This window comes from Hippocampus bargibanti, linkage group LG12 (assembly GCF_051943395.1).
Source record: "Hippocampus bargibanti isolate YZ-2025 linkage group LG12, ASM5194339v1, whole genome shotgun sequence".
In the NCBI taxonomy this organism is placed as follows: domain Eukaryota; kingdom Metazoa; phylum Chordata; class Actinopteri; order Syngnathiformes; family Syngnathidae; genus Hippocampus; species Hippocampus bargibanti.
This window is the reverse complement of record NC_142745.1, coordinates 13227863-13242500: the sequence shown is the minus strand read 5'-3', so window position 1 is coordinate 13242500 and position 14638 is coordinate 13227863. Positions and strand designations below refer to the sequence as shown.

General features: G+C 40.6%; 1 protein-coding gene across 4 annotated transcripts in view; it reads left to right on the top strand.

Moving 5' to 3' along the window:
- The window catches only part of ephb2b (eph receptor B2b), a 138180-nt gene that overhangs the window by 60488 nt on the left and 63054 nt on the right, over positions 1-14638 (top strand). For all 4 annotated transcript variants that reach the window (XM_089009604.1, XM_089009603.1, XM_089009601.1 and 1 more), the window contains exon 3: positions 13064-13748. In XM_089009604.1, the coding sequence (XP_088865730.1) occupies positions 13064-13748 (685 nt within the window). The remainder of the gene's footprint in view (positions 1-13063; positions 13749-14638) is intronic.

The following is a 14638-nucleotide window of genomic DNA, read 5'->3' as shown; positions in this document are numbered from 1 at the left end:
TTAAAGACGTTCTTCGTCTGCTCCATCTTGTGTACGCCTGCAGTGAGGTGACACTGCAGCTCCCGACAAGCAACGCGGTGGAACGGCTTCCTTCTTCTCCTGCCATCGCTGCAGTCTGTCAGTTCTCTTCATGGCCACAGTTCCTCATGTCATGGCCAAGAACGTTTACTAAGCCAGGCGTTTTTTTTTCCAGGGGCTTTGATTTGTATCAATAATTCAGAGTATCGACAAGGCTTGGTCTTTTCCAGTCCTTCATCTCAAGGATTTATTTTGTTTTTCTTTCAAATTGAAGCAGCGGTCATCCCATGGCAATCATTCAGTGGTGGGTCGTGGATTTTGTCGCAAGGCCTTCAGTAGTGCTATGTCCGAATCAATCCAGACTGGAAAAAATGGTGGTGTAATTTACTACAATTCCACTAGAGCACAGGTGTCAAAGTCAAGGCCCGCGGGCCAAATCCGGCCCAGCACATCATTTTTTTCGGCCCGCGAAAGCAAATCAAACTTGTTAAATTCCATGATGATTGCTAAAATCTGAGCCAAAATTTCATATTTTTGGATGTCAACTACAATAAAAGTCATTATTCTTGACTTCAGATTTGAAAACGAGTTATTCATTAATTTGCTGTGTGCTCTATATGTAATATTTGAAAGAATTTAAACATTCTAATGGTTTCCCCAAATTCATAACGGCCCTCGAAAGGAAACCATAACTACAATGTGGCCCGCAGCAAAAAATGACTTTGACACCCCTGCACTAGAGGGTACCATTAGCTAGGAAATAACTGACAGACCTTTCTTAATAATAATAATAATAATAATAATAATAATAATACACTTCATTTATAAGCACCTTTCAAAACTCTCAAGGACACTTTACAGTCACCGGATATGTTTTCTGCGGGTGAGCAGCGGCAGCTACACGCTCACTCAACCTAAAAATATGTCGTTTTTTTTCTTGAAAAGTGTCTTGAAAATGGCTTTAATAGTAAATCCCCAACCAAATCCATTTCTTCTTCTCCTTCAGCCATTTTGGGTTGACAAAACCGCGATTAAATCAACACTATATATTTGCTTATGCAGCTCGCTGTGCTAGCTCTGGCCAGTATGCTCTTCACTAGCAGCTAGTGATACTATGGTTGGCTAGTGACAAGCCAATCATGTGACTAGCTAATCATAGTTTGCAAAACTCTGACATTTCCAGCACCTTCCAGCAGGCATCGGGTTGCCAACTCGAAATCTGATTGGTTAACGCAACAGTTGCATCGACACAGGGCCTGCAGAACATATTGTGAAGGCGTCCAGGTAGATTTCTAACCCTGGTAACAAATGATGGCTGAAATGTGATTGGTCGAATGCTTAAATAGGAAAACACACGTCTGGAAGCAAAATTTCACTGCATGGGATTGCTTCGCTACATTTGCGCTCTGCATGCTGTGTTATTTTATAGTAAAAAAAGGCTAAGTGAGCATCATGCACAGATCTCCATGAGGCCCACCGCAACAGGTGGAGCAACAGCCACCACCGCACACACATTACATGCACATACTGTGCACATTTGCTGGGTTCCACAGGCTCAACCGGTGGATCAGTCACCTCCCAGCCGAGCTCTTTGCAACCTTCATGAAATTCATTCGAACTTGACACTTGATACTTTGCAACCCGATGGAAAAGCAAACGCGTACGGGCGGAATATGAAATCAGCAATGTTCTGTCAGCTGGCATTATTCTACTCCTGCTTTACGAGACATTAGAATGTCAAATTGGTCACAGAGGAATTTTCCTTCCTGTTTTTTATTTTGTTTTCTGGCGCCTGCAGCTCTACTCATATGAATCTTCCTTTTAATAAAAAAAATGACAGCCAAACTTAACCCCAAATGCATTGATGACCGGTGGAAAATGTACATGAAGCACAATTTGTCCTTGGGTGGTATGGAGTTGCGCATGTTAGCTAACTGGCGCAGACAGCATGTTTTAAGAATGCTTTTAGGAGTGGAAGTCAAGTACAGTGATACCTCAGTTTACGAACCCCTTAGCTCACGAACATTACGTTTATGAACATTTTCAACTTTGAAAGTTCAAAGGCAGAGTGTAGACTGCAAGGTTAAAATATCTCATCAATCAGGCTCCACAAACAACCCGCACAAGCCATTTATACACTTGATGCAAAAAGCTATCAACCCAGCTAAACAGATCACAATTGATGAAGAACTAGACACAATTATCACAGAGAAAGCACCTACCAAGCATTACAAAGGTTCCATTCCTCGTCAAATGTTTAATGCTGATGAAACCGGCCACTCCATTCCATCAAGCCATCAACGACCATCACAAAGGTAAATAAAACGACTTTAATAGCCAGTACAGTTTTCTTTAATTATAATACCATAACACATTTATTATACATAAAATAAGGTATATTTTGTGTAGTTTTAAGGCTTAGAAAATTAGAAAGTAGAAAATTATGTTTTATGGGGACCTGGGAACGGATTATTCTCATTTTAATGGTTTCCGATGGGAAATTATTTCTTGGGATACACACTTTTCACCTTACACACTCTGTCTGGGAACCAATTAAGTTCGTAAGCCAAGGTATCACTGTATGCACAAAAGTTTGCCATTTTGCTTCAGAAAATATGTAGTGATATGGAGAGGACAACAGAATAATCGTATATTCCGGTGTATAAGTCGCACCCGAAAGTCATGATTTCCTTCAAAAAATGACCCACCGGTGCGCCTTATATGCGATATTGAGCCACAATAGGTCTTGTAACTACTATCTGCAGCCACCGACTCCATTTCCTCTTGTAGAAGAAATAGTGTGTAACCCTAGCCTCTACCATAGCCCCTTATAACGGCGATGCGTATGTGGAACTGTCGCGGCTTGGTATTGAAGCGGATTTATGTGGGACAGGAGATGTGAGAGAATCTCTTTTCATCAATGGATGCCACAGCTTTGTATTCGCTTTCATAATTTAGCTGGTAGTCTATGTGCACATTCCACCATGACGGCCCTGATCCACTGCTGAAAAGGATGCTTTGATCTTCTCCTCTTTCATCTAGAACTTTAAGTCACAAAGAACTAGGCCTTTATGTCACAAAGAGGGTACAGCAAGCGCTGAAGATTGTCATTATTTGTTATTTTGGGATTTTTCCTAAGATGGCGGCGCGTTAACACGTAGCGGCTCCTCCTCTCTCTCCTGGCAAATTGGCGTTTTCGTGTTTATTACATTTGTCAAAGTCATTATAAGTGCCTTGGACGCTGGGTCCGAGAGACAGTAATTTCATCTGTGCTGTATGTCATGCATATTATCTCGCTAGCTGCCTATTAGCTATATAGCTATCTATCTACTAGCTATCTATTAGCTTTCTATCTGTTTGAGTTACTTCCGGGTTGAGTGAACGCTAGTGCGTGTGGCTGCCGCTCCTCACCCGCAGAAAAACATACCTTGTGACTGTCAAGGGACCTTGAGAGTTTTGAAAGGCACTTAGAAATTAAATGTATTATTATTATTATTAAAGCTGACTTTGACTTTGACGTATAATGTAGTGTGCCTTATATTTGGTAAAGTTTTATATATTTATATACCGTATTTTCCGGTTTATAAGGTGCACCGTAGTATAAGGCACACTCCTAATGAATGGTGTATTTTCAAACTTTTTCCATATAGAAGGCGCACCGGATATAAGGCACACCTTTAAAGGACAACCAACATCACTTTTTTTGTTTTTCAGAAAAGCATTTTATAGCATCTAAAATACCCAAAACACGCAGTATGATATGTTTATTCAAATGCAAAACACCAATAAAAATGACTTCAAGTGTCCAAAATCTGCAAAAAATTTAGCTGCGACTTGGGCATTTTCAGAAAGTCCCACCCCCAGTTCGTGACGTCACGCCAAGACGTCTTGCCTTGCTGGAGAATCAAAACAGTGGCTTCAGATTCGGAGAATATGCTTTCTTGTTACACATCCAGTTATGAATATGATTCAAATAGTTCAGAAGAGGAAAGCATACATGTTTGTAATCGATTAAAGAATTTATTTCGTGCCATTGTGAGGCAACATTGGGGGGAAATGTCTCACCCAAAAAAAGAGGCACAACATGGCGTCCTCCTGTGGCCACATCCGTTTCCACAGGTTGATAAATTCCTTAGATGGAGCTTTGATGCCCTCTTCTGGCGGCTTTTGGGGACAACACGGTTTTCAGACGAAAGAAGTACAGCAAAATACATTGACGTAATGGAAGGACTGCTACAATGTGTCCTTTTTTTCGGTCAGGGGCGTTCCTTTAGTGACGTCACGTACGGTCTCGTCACCAACTCAAAAACAAGACTTCCTGAATATTCAGCACGAGTCTTAAAACGTAAAATATAGTTATATGCGGTGGAATCTTATTAAAATACGCTTTGTAGAAGTCATTTGAAGCCATTTTACAAATTATGGACAAAACTTGTCCGGAGACGTCGGTTGTCCTTTAATGAATGAATAACGTTTGCCAAATATGCAAATTTCCCCATTGCGGGACGAATAAAGGTATTCTGATTCTGAATTTGATATACACTGCAAAATACTGTATTATATTTGGAAAACTTTTTTCATTCCTTGAAGGGGCGCTTTATAGTCTGGTGCGCCTTCTATATGGAAAAAGTTTGAAAATACGCCATTCATTGGGGGTGCGCCTCATACGCGAGTGCACCTTATACACCGGAAAATAGATAATACATATTTTTTTTGCTTCATTTTTAACATCTTTACCTATTTTTCATAGGAAAACATGGTTCCCCCCCCCCCCCCCTAAAATAGCGAACTTGACTAAAATTTAAAAAATTAAAGTATGCTCAACTAGGGGCTTATTATTTATCTCCACCGTTATTTCACAGTTTGGCAAACGTGCAGAATGCCTTGCTGATACATGCCATTTTTAGTAGTTGAGAGAAAAATAAAAATTTAATGTCACCTCTGATTGCAGTGAGGCACTGCATAGATCCAATTATTTGTTTAAATTATTCAAAATTATTCTATTTGTGGAATCAGGTAAAAGAAAAGACACAACACAATATAATTACGTGTAATTACATCCACATGCAATTGCTCACGTGTCTGCAGCCTCACATGTTGGAAATTAGCAGTGCGCTAACAACCTTATAGCAATAATCTGGGCTAATCTCATCTGATACAATTAGACACCTTTTCTTCGCACCCAATGTTTGTACTTTGATACTGTGACAAAAACACTGAAGCGATCTGAGAATACAGGTACACATTCAGTCTTATATTCCAATATAGGGGCTTCTTGTACAACTGTAATTAATCCTATTGGCGTGAAGACTTGGCATTGCCTCATGATGTTTTCCTGTAGCTTTTGGCTATGGCATTGCTTAAAAAGCTTGCTTAAAAAGAAGTTGCTCACAGGTGATTCAGGTTTTTATTTTTATTTTTTGCCGATAAAGCACTGGTCAGACCTCTGGCGATTTTTTTTCCCCTTCCATGAGGGGGCAGCATTTCCCTTTTTTCCATGTTAGCGCTTTGTACCAGCTTCAGTTGATTTTAAAGCGCTATATATGTATAAACCAATATGTATGTACTGCATTGTATTTTGAACAGCCAACCTCATTTCAAGCTCATATAACTCAAGATCCATATAATTTAGGAATTAACTATTTGTTTCTGATGATAGAAGAGAATCAACGGTTTTTGATGCTGTACTGATTTATGTAGTCCTAAAATTGAATATTATATGGGTCCTGGAATTCGAGTGACTGACAAAAACCCTGGCACTGGAGTGGACACATTTTTTTTACACATATCTGGCAGAGTTAATATTCAAAGGTTCAGCCTGTGATTGAAAACAAATGCCAAATAGTGTCTTATTGCTTTATTGATGCAATGAGAGTGATTTCTGGAAGAAATCCCGATCGCATCGGAAAATGTAGTGATGTAAATAATTGACTTTACTCTGTCAGTTATGTATTTTGTCGCTTCATTGAAATTCATGCTATGGGTGCCAACACGATGATAATAATAATAATAATAATAATACTAATAATAATACATTTCATTTATAAGCGCCTTTCAAAACTCTCAAGGACATTTTACAGTCACGTAATAACATATGGATCCCACTTATACTGCTTATTTGGATGATTAAGAAATCAAAACTTCTTTTTTCATTTTGTATTTATTTATTTTGAAAAACACCCCAAGTTGGGCAAAAAACATACATCCACAAATCTTTGACAACCACTAATCAGTTTTTATATTTGATATCAAACGGACAGTGGTTGGGAATATCGGCCCAAAAAATGGAACTACCATTTAATAATAATAATAATAATAATAATAATAATAATAATACAATAAAGTCTCGTTATATCGATATCGGTTATATCGATAGTACTGCTTATTATGATACTATTTCTATGAACGCAAGGAGAAAATTTACATGCCGCAGGATCGGATATATCGATAGTCCGGTTATATCTATATTTTTTTCCGACTCCCGAGAATATCGATATAACGAAACTTTACTGTAATAATAATAATAATAATAATAATAATAATAATAATAATAATAATAATAATAATAATAAAAATAACCCGGAATAGCTCAAATACAGTGAGACCTCAACTTCCGAACTTAATTCGTTCCCAGACAGAGTGTGTAAGGCGAAAAGTGTGTATGTCAAAAAAAAATTCCCATAGGAAACCATTAAAATGGGAATAATCCGTTCCCGGGTTTCTATAAAATATACTTTATTAATTAATTACTTTATTAACTAAATAAGCCTTAAAACTACACACAACCTACCTTAACCTATGTATAATAAATGTGCTATTGTATTGTAATGAAAGAAATACACTGCACTGTATAATAAAGTCACTTTATTTACATTTGTGATGGTCATTGATGGCTCTTAATTGACACAGCGAGCACAAGAGCACAAGACACAGCGAGTCACTTTCGTCGTAATCATGTCACTGGTGAAGTGACAGTGACTCGTTGAAATGAAATGAAATTGAAGCGTCGCGAGCGGCGGCCCCGCCCCAGCTGTCAACTCGCACGTGACAATTAAGCGTGACTATTGACACGCTGCTCCGGTGTGTGTGAAAACACTGGCTCTGATTGGCTTACCATGACACATGACTCTACCCTTTAGGCAATCACAATCACTTCCATCGCATCTTGACAGAGGGTGCCTTCAAGTGTAGCAACACAAAAACGTTGGCAAGTGTTTGTCCCTGCTCATTCAGTTAGACAGTGCTTTCCAAACAGCCTAGAGTCATAGCGCTATTCTGGAACCTGAACGCACCCCAAGTCTTGGATGAGAAAAAGTAGCGCCGGGTGGAGCGCTGTTCGGTCGTGTGCTTCCGTCGAAGATCACTCCGGCAGATCCGAAGGTCGTGTGCTTTGGTGTTCCAGCCGTGGTGGATGTGTAATATGAAAATAGTGCTGATTATAAGGTTTAATTTTCATAAACTTGACGTTCGTAAGACGAAAAGTTCATAATATAAGGTGTTTGTAAATTGAGGTCTCACTGTATGTAGAAAGTTAGCTAGCTAGATAACTAAGTCGATAGCCAGCTAGCTAGCTACATAGCTATGATATGGCAAATAGATAGCTAGATAGCCAGATAGCTAAGAGATAGCAAATAGCTAGCTAGCTAGGTAGCCAGATAGATAGGCAGTTGGATAGCCAGCTAGATAACCACATTGAATGAGTACATATTGTGGATTAATTATTATTTTTAGAAGCGAGCTGTCTTTTTAAACTCAAACAGCAACACATGAGCAAAACACCATTGCCACAGAAAGAGCCAAGTCCTCATGTGAGGACATCGGGGGGCTCAGACTAACGTCTGGTGACATGTAGCACCGGTGTTACCTCCACCTTGGCTGCTTAAAACACATGACCACCCTCTTGCAGCACCCGCTAGCCAAAAGCTGTGAAAATGAAGACGTTTCTTCTAATTTCACACTCGGCGCTTGATCGTTAGGCTCTTATTATGCCCCATTTGCTTCCCTCCACTGGCCCTGATGAAAGCCGGCCAAAGGGGCTGTGACAGGACAAAAAGGGGCCTCTCCATCACATTTTGTTTGGGGTGTCTTTTTTTTTATCCCAACCCTTGCACCTCCTGCATGACAGCCACCGCTTCTGCCCAGTAACCCCCACCCATCTCCATATTAGTTTGTGTCAAACTACGAACGTCCTTTGAGCTGCAGATGGTCCTCTCTTGTTTAATTGGCCCTCGGCTTCCCCCCGCTGCTCATCAGCAAGTGGGAAGGTCAATGGCTGCTTCTGACCTGCCATGTTTGTATGTTCTTGGGAAGAAAAAAAAGCCAAAAAATGTCAGTCGTTCTCCACTTGCCAACTTACCAATCTTCTGAGCCATGTATGTACTCAATTTAATAATAATAATACATTTCATTTCTACGGGCCTTTCAAAGTATTTGTTTGTTATTCTGGAAAAAAAAAAAAACACCCACAAAGCTGGATTCAGTTTGCAACTTGGTGCTCACGTAAAGTGACATTGAGAGTTTTGAAAGGAGCTTATAAATGAAATTTATTATTATTATTATTATTATTATTATTATTATTATTATTTCTGAGGCAAGTCTGTCATGAGTAAACTCCCTGACCCTGCCTCCCCCCCAAAAAAAATAAAATATCTCAAGAAACTATGTAGTATATAAATGTCCAAGAGCATTTTTCCAGTTGCTACCAAATCTGAACCCCATACACTCTACCATCTAGCTAGCTATCTAGCTACCTATCTATCCACCTATCTAGCTAGCAATCAAACTAGCGAGCCAGCTAGCTATCTAGTTAGTGATCTAGCTACACATCCACCTATCTAGCTAGCTAGCTAGATAGCTTTCAAACTAGCTAGCTATCAAACAAGTTAGCGTGCTATCTAGTTAGCAATCTAGCTATCTAGCTAGCATTCTATCTAAAGAGTGATCTATCTAGCTAGCTACATAGCTATCTATCTATCTATCTATCTATCTATCTATCTATCTATCTATCTATCTATCTATCTATCTATCTATCTATCTATCTATCTATCTATCTATCTATCTATCTATCTATCTATCTAGTTAGTTACCTAGCTCTCTAGCTATCCATCCACCTATCCAGCTAGCTGGCTTTCAGACTAGCTAGCTATCAAACAAACTAGCATGCTATCTAGTTAGCGATCTAGCTATCTAGCTAGTGATCTATCAGCGAGCGATCTATCGATCAAGCTATGTAGCTATCTAGGTAGCAATCTATCTCGCGATCTATCTAGCAAGGGATCTCTGTAGATAGATAGATAGATAGATAGATAGATAGATAGATAGATAGATAGATAGATAGATAGATATCCAACTACACATTTATTATTTATGTATTTTTGCTTACTGTAGTCAAAAGAATGAAATACAGGTTCTGGTCTTTTGTGTCAGTCAGGTTGTCAATCATTAAATAACATGACACTCTAAAAAGTATATATTTATAGCTTATTATGATTGCCAACTTGTAACATATATCCATCTGTTTTCCATTTCACTCAATGGTGCTTATCCCAATTTCCAGCTGCACTTGTTGTCACAAACGCACATTTGGAGTCAAACAACCGTTCACACTACACATAAACCGAATCCACATGCTTAACGAGTTAACCACCAGTCTTCTTTGTTGACCTACACCCGATAGAAAAATGTGCTAACTAGAATTGTTCAAAAGATAGTCTTTGTCAGATGAGTACTTGCAGGGACAAAGATGGCGGCCCAAGTTAGCAACTATGTTCACTGTTACACAAAGGATTGAAAGTTTTCACATCTCACCAAACAAGTTAGTCCGTGTCATTATTTGTTTTAACCCTGGCCGCATGTGTCCCTTTCTTGTGTTTCGTTTTTGCCCTGGAAATGGTCCGAGCCAAACCAAGCATCACACTCTACGGTGATTAATTAGGACATGGGAATAAAGAATTTTAGCCGTTCTAATTAGAGCCAGAGTGTTTGATGGAATGCCAGTTTTGGTAACGAGAAGGGCTGACTTTCCCCTCCCCGGCCGCCGTCAAAATGTGTCAGAGTCCTTTGCTTAAATGGGCTCTAATTTGAGAGATTATATCAGCTGTGAAGTGGAGCGGCTGCAGTGGATGCAAAAGCGTCTCTGGGGTTTAGAAAGCTTTTTTTTCACCCCTCTCTTTTCTCCTCCCTCGGGCTGAGATATTGAGGTCAAGGTTGTGACCTGTTTTTTTGGTGGTGCCAGTGCGTGGTGTTTAAAGTTGATGTCCTTGATCCTTGGCCAAGGGGGTCTGAAGAAATCTCAGAGAGAGAGAGAGAGAGAGGGAAAGAGAGACTGACAGAAAGAATGACGTCAAATGACTTCTACTGAATGTATTTTACAAAGATTTCACGGCATCTAGCTATATTTAACGTCTTAAGATTCCTGCTGAATATTCCGGAAGTCTTGTTTTTGAGTTGATGACGATACCTGACGTGACGTCACGTCTGGCACGCCCCTGACGAGAAAGTGACACACAATGCATTTTGGGTACTTTGTTTGGACTGAAAACTCTGTGTTGATCCGTGTTGATGGCGAAATTAGAAGGAAAAAACAAAGAACGCAATGGTGAATCGTGTGTTGCACCAAGACTACTATTTGATACTAGTTGACACAAATTCCCAGCAGACAAATCAGCCCATTTCCAACGGAGCTTGGGCGCCATCTTGTTTTTTTGTTTGTTTTCTGGGACGCTACATTAGAGTCCTGACACCTGCAAAAGAGACGGAAGGACTTCTTTAATCGATTGCTAACATTCATGCTTTCCTCTTCAGACCTATTTGAATCATATTCATAACTGGATGAGTAACAAGAAAGCTTCTTCTCCGAATCTGAAGCCATTGTTTTGATTCTAGAGCAAGGCAAGACGTCTTGGCGTGACGTCACCAACAAGGGGGCGGGACCTTCTGAAACTCGCCATCCTGAGGTCATTTTGAAGTAGTTTTGGGACACTTTAATTCATTTTTATTGGTGTTTTTCATTTGACTAAAAATATCAGCCGGCGTGTTTTGGGTATTTTAGATGCTATAAAATGTTTTTTTCTGATGTCAGTTAGGAAACAAAAAATGGTGTCGGTTGTCCTTAAAATGGCAATGACAAAAACCCTGGCACTGGTGTGGACACATTTGTAATACACTTTCTGCATGGCCAAGAAGTTCCATTATTTACAGACATTGGGAGAGATCCTCACGCAATTCTTGTGTGTGTGTGTGTGTGTGTGTGTGTGTGTGTGTGTGTGTGTGTGTGTGTGTGTGTGTGTGCGTGCGTGTGCGTGTGTGTGTGTGTGTGTGTGTGTATTTATATTCAGTGTTGAAAATGACCTTATCAGCTTGATCAGATTAATGGGTGCAAGGTTGAAAGCCAACAGGACCTCGGGGCTCAGAACGCACATGCTGGGGGGGAAAAAAGCTGGTTCTCATTTACTTTCTGTAAAATGGAGAGATGTGATGTTTCTTTGCAGCGTGTAATCATTTTAATCACGTTGCCTAAAGCTGATTCCGTGGTGATAATGACATTTTTTTTCAAAGTATGCAGCGGCAACAAACACATTATTGGTAGAAAACAGACATTCCCGGAGGTGGTTTTATTTTTTTTGTCTATTTGTTTATAATGAGAACCATATTGACCGTATACTTTGATTGCACGGTTTGCGTTTGTGTACTGTGAGTTGGGTATTGTAATTATTGGATGCACCGCTGAATTTGTTTGTACCCTCATTGCTCTGAGTTAAAGCATTGTGATAATGAACAGGTTCCAATCACTCTCTCTCTCTCTCTCTCTCTCTCTCTCTCTCTCTCTCTCTCTCTCTCTCTCTCTCTCTCTCTCTCTCTCTCTCTCTCTCTCTCTCTCTCTCTCTCTCTCTCTCTCTCTCTCTCTCTTTCTCTTTCTCTTTGTCTTTGTCTTTCTCTTTCCCTCTCTCTCACTCGCTCTCCTATTTTCCCTCTCTGTTTTCTCTCTGTCTGTCTGTCTCTATTTTTTCTCTGTGTCTCTGTCGGTCACTCTCTTTCTGCCTTTCTCCCTCTCTCTGTCTCTCTCACTGTCTCTCTGTTCTCTTTCTCTCTCTCTCCTATTTTCTCGCTGTTTCTCTCTCTAGTTTCTCTCACTCTGTATTCTCTCTCTCTCTCTCTCTCTCTCTCTCTCTCTCTCTCTCTCTCTCTCTCTCTCTCTCTCTCTATTCTCTCTGTCTCTCTCCTATGCTCTTTCTTTCTTTCTCCCTAGTTTCTCTCTCTTGCTTTTTCTTATTTTTTCTTATTTTCTCTTAATCCTCTTTTTCTTGCTCTTTTTTCTCTTTCTTGTTTTCTTTCTCTCTTTCTCTTTCCCTCTCTCTTATTTTCTCTCGCTTTTTCTCTCTCTCTTTTTTCTATCTTTCACGCTATCTTATTTTTTATCTCTCTCTCATTTTCTCTCTCTTTCTCTCATTTTCTCTCTTTTTCTCTCTTCTCTCTTTTTTCTCTCTCTCTTATTTTCTCTCTTTGGATTTCTCTCTTTCTCTCTCTGTTTTTCTCTCTCTGATTTTTCTCTCTCTCTCTCTCACACTTTCTCCTATTCTCTCTCACTCTCTCTCTGTCTCTCACTTTCTCCTGTCCGCTCTATCTCTATCTCTCTTTCTCCCTGTCTTTTATTCTCTCTCTCTCTTTCTTGCCTTTTCTCTCTTGCCCTCTCTTATGGTCTCTCTCTCTTTCCCTTTCTTATTTTATCTCTCTCTCATTTGCTCTCTCTTTCTCTTCTCTTTGGCAGTCATTTCCCATTATTTATAAAACAAAGATGAATGGCATTGAACGTTGATGGACACGGCTGGTAGTTGTTGGAGATCATCGACTTCACTCAATAAAACGTACATTTTAAAACTTTTTATGGTATGTGTGTGTGTCGTTTTTGTGACTGATCTGTTTATTACCCAAGTGCAAAAGATTTATAACTGCTGAAAGGAATGGCCATGAGCACCAGCCAATCTTGTTGAGCCAGACCTGAAGAAAGAAAGAACTCGCTAACATGGCCTTTCTGTTTCTCCAACAGTGGGAGGAGGTGAGCGGTTACGACGAAAACATGAACACCATTCGGACCTACCAGGTGTGCAACGTTTTTGACAACAACCAGAACAACTGGGTACGCACAAAGTACATCCGGCGACGCGGCGCACAGAGGATTCACGTGGAAATGAAGTTCTCGGTGAGGGACTGCAGCAGCATTCCCAACGTTCCCGGCTCCTGCAAAGAGACGTTTAACCTCTATTACTATGAGTCGGATGCTGACACGGCCACCAGGACTTCACCGGCCTGGATGGAGAACCCGTGGATCAAGGTGGACACCATAGCGGCCGACGAGAGCTTTTCCCAGGTGGACCTCGGCGGCAGGGTCATGAAAATCAACACCGAGGTCCGCAGCTTCGGTCCAGTGTCCAGAAACGGTTTCTATCTAGCCTTCCAGGACTATGGCGGCTGCATGTCTCTCATCGCCGTTCGCGTCTTCTACCGGAAGTGTGCTCGTATCATCACCAATGGGGCACTGTTTCAAGAGACTTTGTCTGGAGCGGAGAGCACCTCACTAGTGGCTGCGCGAGGGGTTTGCATACCCAACGCCGAGGAAGTGGACGTGCCCATTAAGTTATATTGCAACGGCGACGGAGAATGGATGGTACCCATCGGACGTTGCATGTGCAAGGCCGGCAATGAGGCATCCCAGAACGGGACCGTATGTCGAGGTAAGCCTTTCGTTCTTCTCTCTTCAAGTTTACTGTCTAGCAGTTTTAGAGTTAGTTGGGTGGATTCATCTGAACTCATTCTCAGCCATTCCTGAATTTTTGGGTTTTTTCTTGCGGGGGTTGTCGATAAAGTGCTGGTCAAACCTCTGGCAGTTTTTGCGCCTTCCACGAGGGGGCAGCATTTCCCTTTTATCCCTGTTAGCACTTTGATCAAGCTTCAGCTGTTGTTAAAGCGCTCTATAAAGCAATACAGGTAACATTCAACTCACGACCAGCGCAACTTACGACCATCCGTACTTACGACCACGACCGCCAGACCCTACTTTTTTTTTCGTTTAAATTCAACGCCTGGCTCCGCAACGCGCTGGCAGCCCAGCAACGCGTACGACAATTTTAGCCAGCCAGCCAGCATCTCACTCTCGCACAGCAATCGAACAGTGTGATGGCACCGGAGGAGGGAGTGTCCACCGATGCCGGCAGCGGGTTGGCAAGGACTAGAGCTGATCGTAAGTCGGATGTTACCAGTATGTATGTATTGCATTGAATTTTAGTCAGTCGCACTCATTTCAAGCTCATATAATTCCAGACCCATATCATTTAGGAATTAACTCTTTTTGTCTGATGAAAGAAGAGAGTCTAGTGTTCATAAATATCATAATATGATGTAGTTCTAAAACACAATATTCTGTGGGATCTGCAATGTGAGTGACAATGACAAAAACCATGGCACTAAAGTGGACACATTTTGCACGACTGGTAGTGAATGAGTTAAAAAAAAATAATTTAGCAACTATATGCCATTAACACCAAAATATTTGATTTAAAGTGTCGTTAAAACACTTCCTGTTTAAAAAAACATAAAACATGCTTATTTTATACTGTCTTCCCTG